This window comes from Osmerus mordax, chromosome 28 (assembly GCF_038355195.1).
Source record: "Osmerus mordax isolate fOsmMor3 chromosome 28, fOsmMor3.pri, whole genome shotgun sequence".
NCBI lineage: Eukaryota > Metazoa > Chordata > Actinopteri > Osmeriformes > Osmeridae > Osmerus > Osmerus mordax.
In genome coordinates this window covers 636,742-654,559 of record NC_090077.1, presented here as the reverse complement: position 1 = coordinate 654,559, position 17,818 = coordinate 636,742, and the positions used below count along the sequence as shown (strand labels likewise).

Here is a 17,818-nt window from a genome sequence, read left to right as displayed (position 1 = left end):
CCCCCTCTCCCTCCCCCTATCCCTCCCCCCTCCACGTTCTACCTCCCCCCCCTCCCTCCCGCTCTCCTTCCCCCTCTCCATGTTCTACCTCCCCCTCTCCCCCCCCCCCCCCCCCCCGCTCTCCCTACCTCCCCCTCTCCCTCCCCCTATCCCTCCCCCTCTCCACGTTCTACCTCCCCCTCTCCCCCCCCTCCATGCTCCACGCTTATGTCTGTTGAGTCTCCCCAGTGACCGTGTGAGACCCCATGCTGTGTCCTAGAAAAGTAGAGGCAATTATCCCAGCACTCCCCTTCAGCTCCTCTGTAGCCTGCCTCCCCTCCGCCCCGGCCTCAACATGTAGGCTCACGGTCAACATCGACACGCCAAGACACACATCGGCACGTAAATAACGTACAAGCGTGTTTGTATTGAATGGCGGTAAATAAATGATTATATATATATATTTTTTTAAACACGCAGCCTCGATGCATTTGGTCTTATCTCCCACACCCACATTATGCGAACACACAGGCACGCACACACGCACACCACAGGCGTAATTGGTTATGTGGAAAGCGGAGCCGACTCACTTCCACCTCGTTGCCAGGGTAACCGGTGGAGGGATTTTTCTAGAAGCACTTACTTACACTCTGCCCCACTATTCATTCATTCTTTCTGAGAAAAGGCACTGTGTTTGTCTCTCTCTCCATCACTCGGCATTCTGCCCTTGCAGCCAATCAGATCAGCCGAACATGCAAATGAAGACAAGCGCTTGAGACCAATTAAGACTGGATGTGAAGGATGGAGGGAGGGTTGGGGGGGGGGGGGAGTGAAGCTGAGGCGGTCGAACCCTTCACTGTGCTTTATACCTTCTCACTCTCTCTCTCTCTTTTCTCACTCTCTCTCACTCTCTTTTCTCTCTTGTCTCTCACGCTTCCCATCTCCGCTGCCTCTCAGTTTTCAGACCATCCCCCCCCTCGATCACCCTTCCCTCCTCCCTCTCTCCCCTCGATCACCCTTCCCTCCTCCCTCTCTCCCCTCGATCACCCTTCCCTCCTCCCTCTCTCCCCTCGATCTCCCTTCCCTCTCTCCCCTCAATCTCCCTCTCTCCCCTTGATCTCCCTTCCCTCTCTCCCCCGCTCTGTTTCCCTCTCCTTCTGTTTCAGTGATTGTGGGGCTTGTTGTGTCCTGAGTCAGCACCCAGGTTCAGCAGACCAGGACAGAAGGATGTCTAAGGTAGTCATAACCTTCAGCCCAGCCACAGGTCCCCCAGACGCCAGGAGAACACACACTCTCTCACACACACACACACACACACACACACAGGGGACGGGATTAAACCTACAGAACATAGTTAAAGTGCTATTTTGTGACCATGTCTGAAGATAGACTCGCAATAAAAAAAGCTTGGAGACAGACAGTATACACTTATTAGTGTACTAAATCTGCAAGTTAAAGTAGGACTGACAGCCTAATGTCTCACTGGCTATTAGTTTTAATGACCGACAGAAAACAACATAGTCACCATAGACGGTCTTATCTTAACACACTCTGACACACACACACTCAGAAACACAAACACACACCAACACACACTCCACCACACCCCCCTCTTTCCTCCTCTCCACCTCATTCTCTCCTCCTGCTGTCCTCCTATGTCTTTTTACCTCCTCTCTCTCCACCTCCCCCCCTTCACCACCTCTCCCCCCCACCATCTCTCTTCCTCTCCTCCATCCCCCTATCAGCCTCCCCTCTCTGTGTCCTCGGGGCTCCTCAGGGTGACAGAGTGACAGATACTTGTCATGGGCTGGCAGGCCATGCGCAGTGACAGACAGGTGTGGGTGGAGCCAGCGCCGAAGAGGACACAGGTGAACGCACCTGTCAGTCAAAGAGCTCTTTAACCTTTAAGTCCTCACAATTACTCAGCCAATCACAGCTTAACATTCCTCCAGACAGGCTGCTCCTTCGAGCAGGACACACACACGCCGTCACATTAACACCCTTACACTTGCACACACACCTAGGCTTAGAACCTGAGTACCTTAGAACACACACCCAGGGCACACACACATCACTCCGACAGCCCTGAAGAGATAGAGATGTTGTTTTGGATGTCGAGATGCCCCAGGTCCTCCAGTGATTGGCCCTCCAGAGAGAATAGCTGGTCATTACATCACTAATCCCCCACAATCCCCTGCTCCTCCCTGAGGGTGACCCACCAACGAGCCCAGGGGAAATGTTGTCCCCAGAATCCTGTATCTGGGGGTTTGTGGATGTGTGTGGGTTTGTGTGCGAGAAGGTGTGTGCACTTTTACAGTTTGACATCACCCATCTTTGCAAAATACATACACATAGTGACAAGGTCCCACAAGGACAATTATTAAGTGCTATAACCCCTTCAGAAAGCTTGTTATTGATTGGTTATCACTAATATGAATAATTTAGCTGTGTAAATTGCTTTGAGATGGAGTGGAGGTGGCGGGGGGTACACTGGAGACTGTGAGGTGCGGCTGGGATATCTCCTGACATCACATTCACCCAAAATCATCCATCACTTTATGCATCTACATTAAGATACTATCGAATAACTCATCCAGAAAGCTTGAAACTGGGCCCCTCATCCACACCCAGCTCACCTCCCAAGGGGAGGACGCCACTTAACACGGAAGTTGAATTAAAGTTATTTTGCTGCCGCTCAACAACGAAAACGGAGATTTTCGAAGTTTGTCGCTAGTCTCTAGATTCGTGTTTTCTTGTCGCTAGTTAATTTGAAAAGTTGTTCTATCTAATCTCGCGACAAAGTCGCGAAATTGGCAGCACTGAGAGCCAGAGGAGGCTGAAACTATAACAGCTCCTCTCGTTACTAGATTGGCCAATCAGAATGGATGATCAAATATTGCAATGTCATTTGTTTCCGTCAAAAACGCTTCCAAAAAAGGCTGAATTGATGCCAATGTAATTGTGCCTTCTTCCGCATAAATAACCAATAAACATTCATCTGCCATTCCTAAACAATTGGCTTTCATTATCACGTTGAAGCAAGCCTGCCACTGGTTGTGAGAGCAGAAAAAAATCATTCTTGCCAACATGGCTGTAATCGCTAGTGTGGATAATCTATAACAAAATTAAATTGGAAAGCTACCATTTGTTTAGCAATTAATTTAAAAAAAAATGCCCTACCAACTACAAAACTAGTATTACACAACAAGGAGCCAGGAACAGTTTTCAAAGAACTTTCCGTCGTGACGTAATCTCCAAATAGGTGAAATCTACAAACATGTGAGTAAATGTTAGACCGAATGGGGCCCTCCATTCATACTTGAATAAATCATTGGATTGGATTGATAATAGTCTGTAGACAACACTGTAATTTGTTCTAATAAATCAAATCCCGCCTGTACTGTACATTGTAAAACCTACGTTGTTTTATATTAAAAGCGTATTCAGTATAATAGTTTGTGAGAGTTTTGGTTGGCTGCCTGCAGCTGAATGCCTCTCGGTACACGCGCTGGCTCTTCGCTGTTTTCCTGTCAGCGTCAGGCAGAGATAGATGGATGCAGGCCGGCTCTATACATTATTTATATCATATAAATAATGTAAAATACATGAGTCTTGTGGAGGCAAGGCCTCGTTGAGCTGGAGCCCTGCTGAAACATTCATGAAAATATCCTTTTATTCTCCCACTGACCCGGCTACACTCAGAACACACTTACCTGCTCTAATACATGGCCTTCTTACATAGAAACACACACACACGCACATACACACACACACGCACATACACACACACACGCACATACACACACACACGCACACACACACACACACTGGCCTTTTCAATACGACCCATCATACATCCTTATCTTTCAATGTTTTGAGCTTTGCTTGTCCTGTGATATCACCGGTAAGCACATTTCAGCTACTCACACACGCACACACGCACACACACACGCACACACAAACCTGAAGTACACCGTCTGCATTAAGCACACTTGTCTTAACCACAATCAAGAAGTGCTTTAAAAGGATGGTGCGGTTAAGCTGAGCTGGGACACAAATCAAACTGCCCTCCGAGGCCTCCGAGGCCAGTAACCCTCTAACCAAAATCAGAACTCTTTCCAAACCACAACTCCCAGAAGCCTTTGTGCTCACGGTGCTCGATGAGTTAAGGCCCCTCCCCCATAAGAGAGAGAATCCAACAAGATAACGTTATTGATTGCTCCGGCGTGAATTTTTTTCTCTCCTTCAAAAGCATTTAGCAATCCGGCAATTAGTTAGAGCTTAATGTACGATGTCAAAACAGGAGCATCGACCGTCTGATTGATCAGCAGGCTTGTTGTGCTCTGGGCCCAGTCCGCCTGAAGCACTCATAAACACTATAGCTATAGCTGTGGAGACCTGTCTCAGAGCCAGCCCACTCCTTCTGACTCTCTCTCTCTCCATCTCTCTCTCTCTGTTTCTCTCTCTATGTGTCTATCACTCTCTACCACTCTCTCTATCTCTCTCTGTGTGTCTATCTTTCTTTCTCTCTCTCTCTCTCTCTCTCTCTCTCTCTCTCTCTCTCTCGCTCTCGCTCTCGCTCTCGCTCTCTCTCTCTCTCTCTCGCTCTCTCATTCTTTTCCTTTTGCTGTCTTTCTTTCTTAGTTCTTCCTGTTGCACGGTGACAGGCAGACAGCAGATTGATCTTGCTACAAATTATCCTTCAGCTTGGTTTTACTCTCGCTTTCACTCACTCTCTCTCTCTCTCTCTCTCTCTCTCGCTCTCGCTCTCGCTCTCTCTCTCTCTCTCTCTCTCTCTCTCTCTCTCTCTCTCTCTCTCTCTCTCTCTCTCTCTCTCTCGCTCTCTCTCTCTCTCTCTCTCGCTCGCTCGCTCTCTCTCTCTCGCTCTCTCTCTCTCTCTCTCGCTCTCTCTCTCTCTCTCTCTCTCTCTCTCTCTCTCTCTCTCTCTCTCTCTCTCTCTCTCTCTCTCTCTCTCTCTCTCTCTCTCTCTCTCTCTCTCTCTCTCTCTCTCTCTCTCTCTCTCTCTCTCTCTCTCTCTCTCTCTCTCTCTCTCTCTCACACACACACACACTCACAAAAGGACACTCAAGTTGTGGTGGTGGAAGTGATGTCATCCCCCAGGTGCACTAATGAGAGGTTGTCGCTCTGTTAAGACCTGCTATTAGAACACATAATTACCTTGGCTTCCTACTACTGCCTATTGTTCGAGTGTGTGTACTCGTGTGTGTGTGTGTAAGTGTCAACACCCACACTACCAGATTAATCTGAGTACGCAGAGGCACGGGTTTTAAGTTTTTACTAAAGATGATCTGACAAAGAGAAGTTCTCTGTCTGGCCAATAGAGGGCACAGCCTACGTTTCTCCCACACCCCACAGAGAGAGCTTTCAGTCTTGCTGTCTACAGTATTACCTCAACAACATCAGATACACACACTCACACACACTCATCCACACTCAGTCACACACTAACACACACACTCAGTCATACACTAACACACACACACACACACACACACACTCAGTTACACAGTCACACACACAGTCACACACTAACACACACACACACAGTCACACACTCACTCGCTCACTCACACACATAAACACACAGCTACAAATGTGCCCTCTCCAGTATGTAAAACGTGGAAACAAATGTTACCATGGTGATTGTGCAAGTATTCATTAGGCGGCCCCACTTCAGCTCCAGTCCAATCTTCATTGGCATGGGTACCACCACATCTGCAAGGAGCAAGGACACACACAGGCACACACACACACAGGCACACACACACACAGGCACACACTCACACATGCACACACACACAGGCACACACACACAGGCACACACACACAGGCACACACACACAAACCAGCACACTGTTTTGGAGCTTTTCAAGATTATCCTTCTCTTCCTCCACTCATCCCTTTTTCACTATTCTCTTCCTCCACTCATCCCTTCCTCATTATTCTCTTCCTCCACTCATCCCTTCCTCACTATTCTCTTTCTACCCTTGTGGCACATTCAGTTCCTCGTGTCTAGAACTGTGTCTCTGTTTTATCTGTGAGGAAAGAGAAGAAGAAAGAAAGAGAGAGAGGGATGGAGGTAGAGATTGGTGAGAGGGAGAGAGAGGGATGGAGATAGAGATGGGTGAGAGGGAGAGAGATGGATGGAGATAGAGAGGGAGAGAGATAGTATTTACTTGTGTGAAGGATGTGTGGAATCAATGGTAAGAAAAGCTGTCAATGTGTGGCTGCTGTACACTGTGTGTGTGTGTGTAAGAGAGAGAGAGACTAGAGAGAGAGAGACGAGAGAGAGAGAGGGAGGGAGTGTGCTGATTAAAAGTGTTATTTATTATGGTAGAGTGCTGAGTTCAGAGATTCTCTGTCTTGCTGAGGAAGATTGCGACAACACTTACTCTGACACACACACACACCATTATACAGAGGGGTTTTGGACTGTAGGCTTTTCTCATGTCATTTCCAGTTGAGGGTTTTATTAAAACATAAAATGTAGATAGTGGGACTTCTTATAAGAATAGATTAGTTCAACTGTTGCTTAATTGCTTCAGGGATTTAGAGTGTCTCTTCTCTCACAGTAGTTGCTGGTACAATTCCCCACAAAGGGTCCTGATCTTTCCCTAATCCAGAGCCTCAGACCAGTGTACGAATCCGTGAATAAGGTTTGATTAACTCAGAACTCCTCTGCAGTACTTCAAAGAAAGAGAGGGTCAGACACACACACACACACACACACACACACAGAGAACAAAATACAGTGTTCACAGGGTGAGGTAAGACATACTGTAACACTTTATTAATTATACTGTATAGCAAGAGACCGGCCCATGTTCACCTCCTTATAACATACATCTTGTTGAACGGTAAGTTTGGGGTTTGCGGTTGAGGTCGGAACGTCCGTTGTGGTTCCTCTGACAGACAGGTGGTTCCTCTGACAGACAGACAGGTGGAACACAGCTCCAGGGTTGCGGTTCTAGACTAGAGGACTAGCACGTTCTGCACTGGAACCAGCAGGTTCTGATCCACGTGACTTTACAACACACACGCAGACACTTACAGACGCACACACACACACGCACACAAATGCATACTATACATAGACATGCACACACATACGCACGCACACACACATTTCTCTCCTGTCTGTCAGATCTGCCTGAGTCACAGCAGTGTAGCAGATGGAGAGAATAGAGAGAAGGATGGAGAGAATAGAGAGAAGGATGGAGCGATGGATGGAGAGGATAGAGAGAAGGATAGAGCGATGGATGGAGAGGATCGAGAGAAGGATGGAGAGGATGGAGAGATGGATGGAAAGGATAGAGAGAAGGATGGAGCGATGGATGAAGGATAGAAAGGAGAAGCAGAAAAGAAACACTGAACAACAGGAAGTTATTCGTCAGCTCCAGTGTGTCATCTCTCTGCACCTCCAATCACAAGCAGACACCAGGGGCTTGACCTCACACACGGTAACCGCGCTCCAGCCGAGCACGTTCACATTTACACGCAATCTGTTCCTTCCTCTTGGTTTTTTCATTAAAAAAGAGAGTACTGCTGAGGGCCAATCACAGAGGAGGATCTCGCTGGCGGCGTAGACGAGCGCAGGTCCACGGTCGTTGAACGGCTCGCTCTGAGAAGTCTGTGATTGTCGTCCCCTCTCTGACCGGTGCAAAACGTACCGCCGTCCGAAATCCAGCCTCGAAGTAATCGTCAATCATAACATCTTCTGATCCAAACACTTTATGTACATTAGATACGCACAGTCGGCACAGAGGGTTTGTTTTGATGTCAGACACATCACAGACAGTCATACACATCTGTGTGCTGCACACAGGGGTGGAATTAACACTAACTTTAGCACTAACTCCGCCCATCCAGGATGCCCTGGGTCACACGGTCACAAAAACGTGCGACTCTTTATGTTCTACTGCAGTTACTGAACCGGTGTTTCAGACTGTGCACATCAACCATCCTAACCCGCACTGCACAGTCACGCACATACAAAGAATACAGCTGGCAAACCATGAAAGTATCGTCTTAGATTTCAGAAATTAAGAAAAAAAACACTCGTATAAATACCATTAAGTGGCAAGCATGAACTCAAATACATTTACAGCATCATATCACAAAAAACATAATAAACTAAAGTTGCATGACGTTATAACTCTCTTTAATGTAGGTGTGTGTGTAAGTGTATTAGTAGATTGCCCGCATAGAGTTTGACCAAAAAGTAAATGCAGTGTGTGTGTTTGAGTGTGCTCTGTGTGTGTGTGGTTTGGGAGTCAGCCTCAGGAATGTAAGGTGTGTTGGTCATGAAACCATCTGCACCACAGCATGATAGATGCCGGCTCTGTCATTCTCTGTAGTCCTTCAGCCTCGCCTCTATCCAGCTACCCTCTTTTACTCTCTCTCTCCCTCTCTTTCCCTTTTCCTGCCTCTCTCTCCCTCCCTCTCTTTCCCTGTTCCTGCCTCTCTCTCTCTCCCTCTCTTTCCCTGTTCCTGCCTCTCTCTCCCTCTTTCCCTTTTCCTGCCTCTCTTTCTTTCTCTCTCTCTCTTTCTTCAGAATATACTTAGTATTGGTTTCAGCAAATTAACACTCCCTCCTCTCTCCCACCCTCTTCCCTCTCTCCATCCCTCCTCTCACATCTCCTCCTCCCATCCCTCTCATTCCCGACCTCTCCTTCCCCTCTTTCCTTTCCACTCTCCCTCTCCCATAAAACAATAAGTCTTAAATGTCTGAGTGGAGTGCGAGCTAATGGCTAGCATTAGCTCAGTAATGAAATATACATTACACCATTACACGACTGGCCTGGTTTCAGCACTGCAGGGCTAAAATAATAAAACATGCACAATTCAATTTCCTTCTCAAGCCCTTTGAGTGTGTGTGTGTGTGTGAGCAGTGATGCGGTTTGTTGGGGTGTGTGAGTGTGTTGATTGAGCAGCGGTTGCTTCAACCACACCTACGACCTGACGATGAACTGACCACAAAACAACCGCCCACAACCGGACCGTTACCCGGGCCTTTGACATTGTCACTCTGCGCCAGAGTTGGGACATCTCTGGCCTCCTCTGATATCATCTTACTGCTATCTCTCCAGGCAGTCCCTCTCCCTTGTGCTGTGAAGTTCAGAAGTTCATTCCTTCGGGACTCTTAAATCCAAAATGACTTGCAGATGGGGATTCGAACCTGCGACCTCTAGATCTGCAGTCAAAAACGCTGTAACCACTGAGCTTTACCCATCCCCTGTCCTGTTGTTGTTGTTATGTTGTGTTGAAAGTGAAACAGATTCATATTGTGTGTGTTTGTGGGTTGCATCTTACTGCAACACTCTCCCCAGTCAGCTTGAGCTTTTGTATTAGCATTCTCCTGTGCTAACGTACACATATGTATGGATGTGCACAAGGGTTCAGTATGCATGACGCCTATACAGCAACTATTGATGCAGAGATGATGACCATACATATGCATGTACTAGTCAGTGTGTGTATGTACAGATACAGTTAGCAGGAGAGAAAGAGTTTCCCTCGAGAAAAGAAAAGAAAACAAGTTTGCGCTTCTCCATACTTCCTCACAGACTTTTAACAGTGAACTAGATGAGAGCTCCTCTTGAAATTGTCCCGCAGGCTAAAATGTCTTAGATTTTCAGACAGTCGTCGTGACCTTTGAATGCACAGTACAGCCACTTTGAAGAGTCTTAGTCCACCACTACACAGTGGTTCCTATTTACACTGGGATGAAGAGTCTATCCCACAACCCCCCCCCTCCCCAGACCTCCTCCCCACCCCTAGAACCCCACCCCCCTCCCCAAGTCTAGACACGCTATTGTAATCCCCAAGTATAGCAGAGTGCATTCAGCCAGGTTACAGCCTGTCAAGGCAGAAGAGAAACCTCCTACAGTCAGGTTCCTCTCTTTCAGTTCTCTGAGGAGGAAGGAGGGAAGGGAGGAAAGGAAAGGAGGAAGGGAGGGAAGGAGGGAGGGAGGTACAGATATGCGTGAAAGAGTAGAGTCATGGGGGTGTGGGGAGGAGGAACAATAAGGGGAAATCTTCTGATTGCCTTTAGAGTTTTGTCTTAGCTTCACACACACACACACACGCTAACACTCACAAACATGCTAACACACACACACACACACACACGCTAACACACACACGCACACACGCGCCCTCTCCCCCTCTCCTAGCCCAGTATGTCCAGGTACACGGGTGACGCCTTGGCTAGGGTGAGCAGCAGGTTGTGGATCTCCTTGATGTTCAGCCTCATGTGCGGCTCCCTCTGCCAGCAGCCCAGCATCAGGTCGTACACGTCCTTGGGACAGGTGCGTGGGCGCTGCAGGACCCGCCCCTGCGTGATGCACTCGATCACCTGCAGGGGGAGACAAACACACTCGACTTTAGGTCGAAGCCGTTGAGATTCTGAGGCAGTTGTGACTGATCCGGAGTGGCTAGCTACTGTCCTCGGTCGCTAACGGGCGTTGCTAGCTGGTAGCACATGGTAAGAGAGCGGTGTGGAGGATCTCTCACCTCGTTGTTGGAGAGCTGGTACCAGGGCTGCTTGCCGTAGGTGAAGATCTCCCAGAGGACCACTCCCAGGCTCCACACATCGCTCTCTGTGGTGAACTTCCTGTACATGATGCTTTCAGGGGGCATCCAGCGGATGGGCAGCATTGTATGGCCTCCAACCTGCTCACAAACGGGGGAACAACAACCTTAAGCATGGCTGTAAACCAGCTTGGTGCCTGTGGAAAGATTGTTATTCATTACAATTGTAGCCATTATATATTATAAGTATCATACGTTTACTCCTGACAGTGTATACATTATATTTTACACGTTTAATGTAAATAATATATATTACAGTATTGTACAGACAGCCATAGATAAACACTTTGAGGAAGTAGCTATTTAGCTAACTTCCTGTCTAAATTCAGTGTGTCGTTCTATGTCACAGCATTCTACTGAAAGCAAAGAGTATAGAAGAACAATATAAGTTCTTTGCTGAAAGCAGGGATTTTTGGAACTCTCGTTTGGAACTCTCTCGTTTGGAACTCCCTTGTTCTCAGGCTGTAAAGGAATTTCTCGAGGCTAGGACTCATCCGCTTAAATCTGCAGGAGATATTCATCATCACCCTCTATCTGGCTCCATCTCTCCTCTGCTCCTTCTGCCCCCATACCTCTTGTTAACAACTCCCTCCTTTGTGCTGCCTCTACAGTGTTTCTGACAAAAAGCCTTTTTAAATTCACTGGTTTTGGTCCAAAGAAAACTAAAATACTAACGTAGTAATTTCAAATTATAATAATAAAATACAAATCCGGCCAACCAAAACGTGACCTTTTTCCTCAGATTAGCTTTCCTTTGAGTACAGTTTGTAGGGCACTGGGTAATGTTGTAGTCAATGGCATTAGATGCTTTAAACTCTCGTTTCATTTATTCATCGTTGTTGATTATATCGCCCTTTATAATGTGGTTCAGCTTCAAATATTCATGCTGTGCTCTTAGTGTTAGGAAGCTTGTTTGTTAACCCGATTGTCTTTGTGTGTGTATGTGTTGTGTGTATGTATGTTAGTGTTTGTGAGGAGAAGGAGGAGATAAAAGTGTGTGATTAATAGTTTTTAACATCCTGGTTTCATGAAATATTAAGAGGCAAGTTTAGTGGCCTGAGTCCCAAAGCATTTAGACCCCATACTCAGAGTAGGCATGTCTCTCTCTCTCTCTCTCTCTCTCTCTCTCTCTCTCTCTCTCTACCTCTCTCTCTCTCTACCCCTCTCTCTGTCCTCTCTCTCTCTCTCTCTCTCTCTCTACCCCTCTCTCTCTACCCCTCTCTCTCTCTCTCTACCCCTCTCTCTCTCTCTCTCTCTCTCTACCCCTCTCTCTCTCTCTCTCTACCCCTCTCTCTCTCTCTCTCTCTGTTCTCTCTCTATACCTCTGTAACTGGCTCACTGTTGTTTTCTGTCTCTGCAAGTCTAACTCTATCCCCTCCTTCTCTCTGTCCTGTTCTCATAAATATTCATCGTTAACTTGCCCACTGCTTATCCGTGCCAGGGAGACTCTAAGAAGCGGCGCCGGGAATTGTGGGTTTAACTGAGTGACCCCCTCCGTGGCTGCCGCCGTTGCCATGGCAACCAGCCGGGCCTCGCGGGCAGCTTTCTGAGTTTTTTATCTTTATTTTTGGTGTGTGTGTGTGAGTTATGAAGGCCGGCTGCGTGGGAGGGGCCTATGTAAAATGCCCCTCCCACTCCTTTCTCTGAAACTCTGTTCTTATTTGCCCTGCATTTCTATGGAGACAAAGAATTTGCATGAGGATTACTGTTTTGTTTTGCATTAACTTAAAGAACGGGCAGTGCTACTCTGTCTGTCTGTCAGCCTGTCTGTCTGCCTGTCTGCCTGTCTGTCTCCCTGCCTGTCTGTCACCCTGTCTGTCTGCCTGTCTGTCTGTCACCCTGTCTCTCTGTCTGTCTGCCTGTCTGTCTGCCTGTCTGTCACCCTGTCTCTCTGCCTGTCTGTCAGCCTGTCTCTCTGCCTGTCTCTGCCTGTCTGTCAGCCTGTCTCTCTGCCTGTTTGTCAGCCGGTCTCTGCCTGTCTGTCACCCTGTCTCTCTGCCTGTCTGTCACCCTGTCTGTCAGCCTGTCTATCTGCCTGTCTGTCACCCTGTCTCTCTGCCTGTTTGTCAGCCTGTCTGTCTGTCTGCCTGTCTGTCAGCCTGTCTCTCTGCCTGTCTGTCACCCTGTCTCTCTGCCTGTCTGTCACCCTGTCTCTCTGCCTGTCTCTCTGCCTGTTTGTCAGCATGTCTGTCTGCCTGTCTGTCACCCTGTCTCTCTGCCTGTCTGCCAGCCTGTCTGTCTGCCAGCCTGTCTCTCTCTGCCTGTCTGTCACCCTATCTCCCTGCCTGTCTGTCAGCCTGTCTCTCTGCCTGTCTGTCACCCTGTCTCTCTGCCTGTCTGTCAGCCTGTCTGTCTGCTGTGGGGGCTTGCTGACGTCAGTCCTGGTGTTGATACCCTGCAGGGCTGGAGCTACGGGCTCACCTTGTGATCCTCTATGACTCATCACTGCTACTCTGACGTTCACACTCTCCCTCCCACCCTCTCTCTACCCCCCTCTCTCCCTGTCCTTCTCTCCCTCTCTCTACCCCCCTCTCTCCCTGTCCTTCTCTCCCTCTCTGTACCCCCCTCTCTCCCTGTCCTTCTCTCCCTCTCTCTACCCCCCTCTCTCCATGTCCTTCTCTCCCTCTCTCTACCCCCCTCTCTCCCTGTCCTTCTCTCCCTCTCTCTACCCCCCTCTCTCCCTATCCTTCTCTCCCTCTCTCTATCCCCCTCTCTCCCTGTCCTCTCCCTCTCTCTACCCCACTGCCTCCCTTTCTCTCATTCTTTCTCTCTCTCGTCTCTCCCTTCCTCTCCATATATCTCCCCTCTATTTCTCTTCATCTCTCTCCACACTCCATCTCTGCTCATCACCACCAACACTTATTCTCTCTTTTCTGCCACTCCACCTCTCCCCTCCTCCTATCTTTATTCCTGCTTTCCATTTTTCCCTCCCTTCCTTGTACCTCTCTCCCTCTCCCCCTCCTTCTGTCTAACCCTTCACCCTCTCTCTCTTTCTCTGCCCATCCCTCTCTCCCTCCGTCTCTCCCTCTCTCCCCCTCCTCTCTCTGTGGTAGTGCTGCTGCATACTAATAGCGGGTCTTTGATGACTTGCTCTCCGTCTGATAGAACCGCTAGGGCTACACTGCCTGGGCCCGTTGCTATGGCTACACCCCCAGTGGTTGGTTTCACAAAGAGAGGGAAAGAGGAGGAGGAAGAGGGGTTATTCGTCTCCCCATACTGGTAATACTGTACATTCAAAAGAAAGAGACAGGGAGAAAGAGGAGAGAGAGAATCCAGTTTTTACCCAGTCACCTTGGCTTGACAACTACATTCCACTTCCTGACCCCCACCCCCACCGCCACTCCAACTGCCTCACCTCCCCCCCTCACCTCCCCCTCTCCCCCCTCTCCTCTCTCCCCCAGCCGGATGTATGAGACAGCTCTCTCAGCACCTCCAGGCACAGTGGGCCAGATTCTGTTTCTCCCTCACACCACCGCTAGCCAGACCACTAGGGCCTGGACTCGCATCCATACTGACCCTATAATGCTGTGACATCAAAACACACTGAAACCTATACCAGACATCTATACGGCAGACGGCAAGCCCTACACACACATGCACACATCTCTCACTGTTTATCCTCTGCATGCAGTCCTTTATATCTATACCGTACAGTAGCTCGTTTATGCCTCCCAATGCAAATGGCCTCCGGGATGATAGAATCACTACAGCAGTTAGCTCTGGTCTGTCGATAATGCTCTGCCAGAGTCTATCAGAGGTGTTCCAAAACATTAGCTGAACGGCAGCCAGCTTATCACCAGGTCGAGGGTGGATTCTGAGGCGGTATAGCCCAGTGACGGAGCGTTTGACTGTAAATCAAGAGGTCGCAGGCTAACATCGTTTCGGATTAGAAAGCATCTGCTAAAAGGAATACATGACTTCACAGTCCTCGCCTGGAGGATCTCTGAAGGCACGGCCAGATCCCGGAGGCCCATGCAGTGGTGCGAGGGAGGAGGGGGGTGATGGGGCCCATGCTGGGGGGATGAGGGGGGGAGTGCAGGGGTGGACGTGTCGGAGGTGTAGGGTGAGGGTGTAAAAGAAAGAAGAAGAAAGAGTGACACATACACTTACCCTGTAGTAATCCGTGCTGTATACGTCCCGGGACATGCCGAAGTCTCCGATCTTCACCAGCAGGTTCTCCCCCACCAGGCAGTTCCGTGTGGCCAGGTCTCTGTGGACGAAGTGCTGGGAGGCCAGGTACACCATGCCGGCCGCGATCTGCTGGGCGATGTGCAGCATCTGGGACTGGGTCAGCTCCGCCGGCCGGTTGTTCTGGCCGTCCGCCATCAGGACCGCGTCCGGGCCATGAGCCCTGGAGGGGGAGGGGGGGGGGGGACACACATAGATCCGTAAATATGCTGCGTCGAGGCAAACGCAGCTCAACGCACTCACTTTGCAAACTGATACCTGCCAGTATGCAGACACACCAACACACGTCAGACGATCACACACCCACTCACTCATACACACACACACACACCTTCCCACTCACACACCACCAACGCGACTCTGAGGGCTTGTACCTGAGGAACTTGTTGAGGTCTCCGTGCTTCATGTACTCAAACACCATGATGAGCGGGTCGCTGTCCACGCACACGCCGTAGAAGGTGACAATGTGCTCGTGCTGCAGGTTGGTGAGGAGCTCCGCCTCACGGTGGAAGTCCTTACGGGCGTTCTCACTGGCCTCCTTTAGAGTCTGCACACACATGGACACACAGGTCAGATGGCTGAGAGCTTAGGGAGTCGAGCTATGAATCAGAAGGTTGTTGGTTCGATTTCCGGCCGTGCCAAATGACGTTGTGTCCTTGGGCAAGGCACTTCCCCCTTACTTGCCTCAGGGAGAATGTCCCTGTACTTACTGTAAGTCGCTCTGGATAAGACTAAATGTAAATGTAAACACATACAGACACACACACACGAATGGACACACACACACATCATCTCATTAGCAACTATTAGTAGTGATCACAAGCACTTTCCACCAACAGAAAAGGTTGGAGTCTTACTGTCTAAATTAGAACAATAACGAGAGGGCTTCGATAGTAACACGCATTAAGCAAACCTGAGACCTGAACACTGTACATACAGGAAGTGATTAGAGCCTAGTGTTTACGTAAGGAACGAGCTCTTGGTGTTGGTGTCCTCTATGCATGTGACCTGACCTCAGCTCTTAGTGCAGTCACGTTTCAGGAAGTGAAAATGATCCGGTCCCATAATATTATCCACAGATATAATATAGAAATGTTTCTGCCTGGTGAATAATTGATGCTCCTACGGTATGTGACATGGCTATATACAGGCTCTTACAGCCATGGAGTAGGAGGAATGATATGTTTGTCAGAGTGGAGGAGGGGTGAGGAGGAGAGGTTGAGGGGAGAGGGGTGAGGAGATAAGGGGTGAGGAGAGGAAGGGTAAGGTGAGAAACTCCTGGGTGAGGAGAGGAGGGATGAGGAGGGGTTAGCAGAGAAAAAGGGGAGGAGAGCATGAGGGGAGGATGTGAGGGGTGAGGAGGGGTTAACAGAGGTGAGAGCATGAGGGGAGGAGGTGAGGGGTGAGGAGGGGTTAGCAGAGGTGAGAGCATGAGGGGAGGAGGTGAGGGGTGAGGAGGGGTTAGCAGAGGTGAGAGCATGAGGGGAGGAGGTTAGGGGTGAGGAGGGGTTAGCAGAGGTGAGAGCATGAGGGGAGGAGGTGAGGGGTGAGATGGGGACTCGTCGTGGTCAGAGATACAGTTAAATGAGATTAGGACTGACGGGTCAATGCTGCAGGTCAGTTAGCATTAGCGTAGCATGTCAGCCGTTGCTTAGTTAGCATAAGCATGACCCCCAGGCTGTCATCTTCCTACTGTACACATGGACCCTAAACTGCCCTGGCTGGACTGGGCCAGTCAAGCTCATTGTCTCCCCTCACCTCTGAGAGAAAGAGGAGAGGAGAGAAGTGGAGAGGAGAGGAAAGTAAAATGCTGAGACAGACAAGAAGGTAAATGGAAGAAGCAAGGGGGAGGTGTCTTCTAATATCATGTATTTTCTATGAAAATCATCCAATAAGATCTTGTTTCTACATTTTCTGGATGGATCCCATTGGTTAATCCTCCCCCAATCAAGGCTGCAGGGTTCACTGGTCGGCGATGTCAACATGAAGGTCCAGTAGAAATATAATCCATAGAAAGGACCCATCCTGTCCGATGCCTCATATACATCTAAAGTGTAGGAATATGATACCTCCAAAATAACTTTTTATCTGTGAGGTACAATTACACCTTTACAAAAAATCTATGATCTGCATTACAGCAACATTAAACCCTACTCCATCTTACTCGCCACAATCAACAAGACATGGAGGACGTGCTTGGGAACCCTGGTCAAATAACAGAGTGCTGATGAAAACGACGTAGGTTACCTTAACAGCGACAAGGATCTTGTCTTGGTCAGGTGACAGGTTGTAGCATTCCGCCAGGAAGACCTTTCCGAAGGCGCCCTCTCCCAACTCTCTCTTCAGCACGATGTTGTGTCTCTTAATGTGCTGAACGACTAGAGACACACAGGACAAGACACACAGCTAGTTAACACACAGTGAGTTAAAACACAGCAAGCTAACCCACAACTAGTTAAGCCACAGTTCATACATCTAGGCCTAGGCCTATGGTAGTTAATCCACAGCTAGTTATCACAATATTTAACTCACAGCTAGTAAACAACACACAACAAATTGAGTGTTGTTATAAAGGAAGCAATCATCATGCAATCATCATTAATATCCCTAAGTTATATGTCACGTACAGATAACACACGTTATCTGATGTGATGCGACGAGCGGAGATTGGAAACGTTTATCTCCAACAGTAAGACAGTTTCGAATGGCCACGTTTAATGATTTAAAACGAGCCCAGACGTTAGTCCAGACCTCCCGGTTGGAGCGAGCGAGCCGCAAGAACGAACACAGCCAGCCGGTCCAACCGATTCATCAGCAAGTTAGCGCAGTCGCTGGGAGAAGCGCTCTGCAGCCGGACATACACAGGCAGGATTGATCTGAGATCTGATTAAGAAGTGCATTGGAAGAAGAGCTCACCACTCAGCATATTGCATTACAGCGAGCTAGACTCTGAAGCTGCATCGATCTGCACTAACTTACTGAGAAGCACCATAACCCAAAGTTAAAGAGACAGAGGGAGGCGGAAGAAGGGGAGGAG

General features: G+C 48.8%; 1 protein-coding gene across 1 annotated transcript in view; it reads right to left on the bottom strand.

Annotated features, from left to right (window-relative positions):
* Nucleotides 1-9,815: 9,815 nt before the first annotated feature.
* ntrk2a (neurotrophic tyrosine kinase, receptor, type 2a) overlaps nucleotides 9,816-17,818 on the bottom strand; it is a 28,275-nt gene continuing 20,272 nt past the window's right edge. Inside the window, exons 13-17 of the mRNA XM_067231004.1 lie at nucleotides 17,029-17,159; nucleotides 15,156-15,328; nucleotides 14,704-14,944; nucleotides 10,516-10,674; nucleotides 9,816-10,357 (exon numbers count right to left, since the gene is read on the bottom strand). Coding sequence (XP_067087105.1) covers nucleotides 10,172-10,357; nucleotides 10,516-10,674; nucleotides 14,704-14,944; nucleotides 15,156-15,328; nucleotides 17,029-17,159 — 890 coding nt within the window. The 3' untranslated portion in view covers nucleotides 9,816-10,171. The remainder of the gene's footprint in view (nucleotides 10,358-10,515; nucleotides 10,675-14,703; nucleotides 14,945-15,155; nucleotides 15,329-17,028; nucleotides 17,160-17,818) is intronic.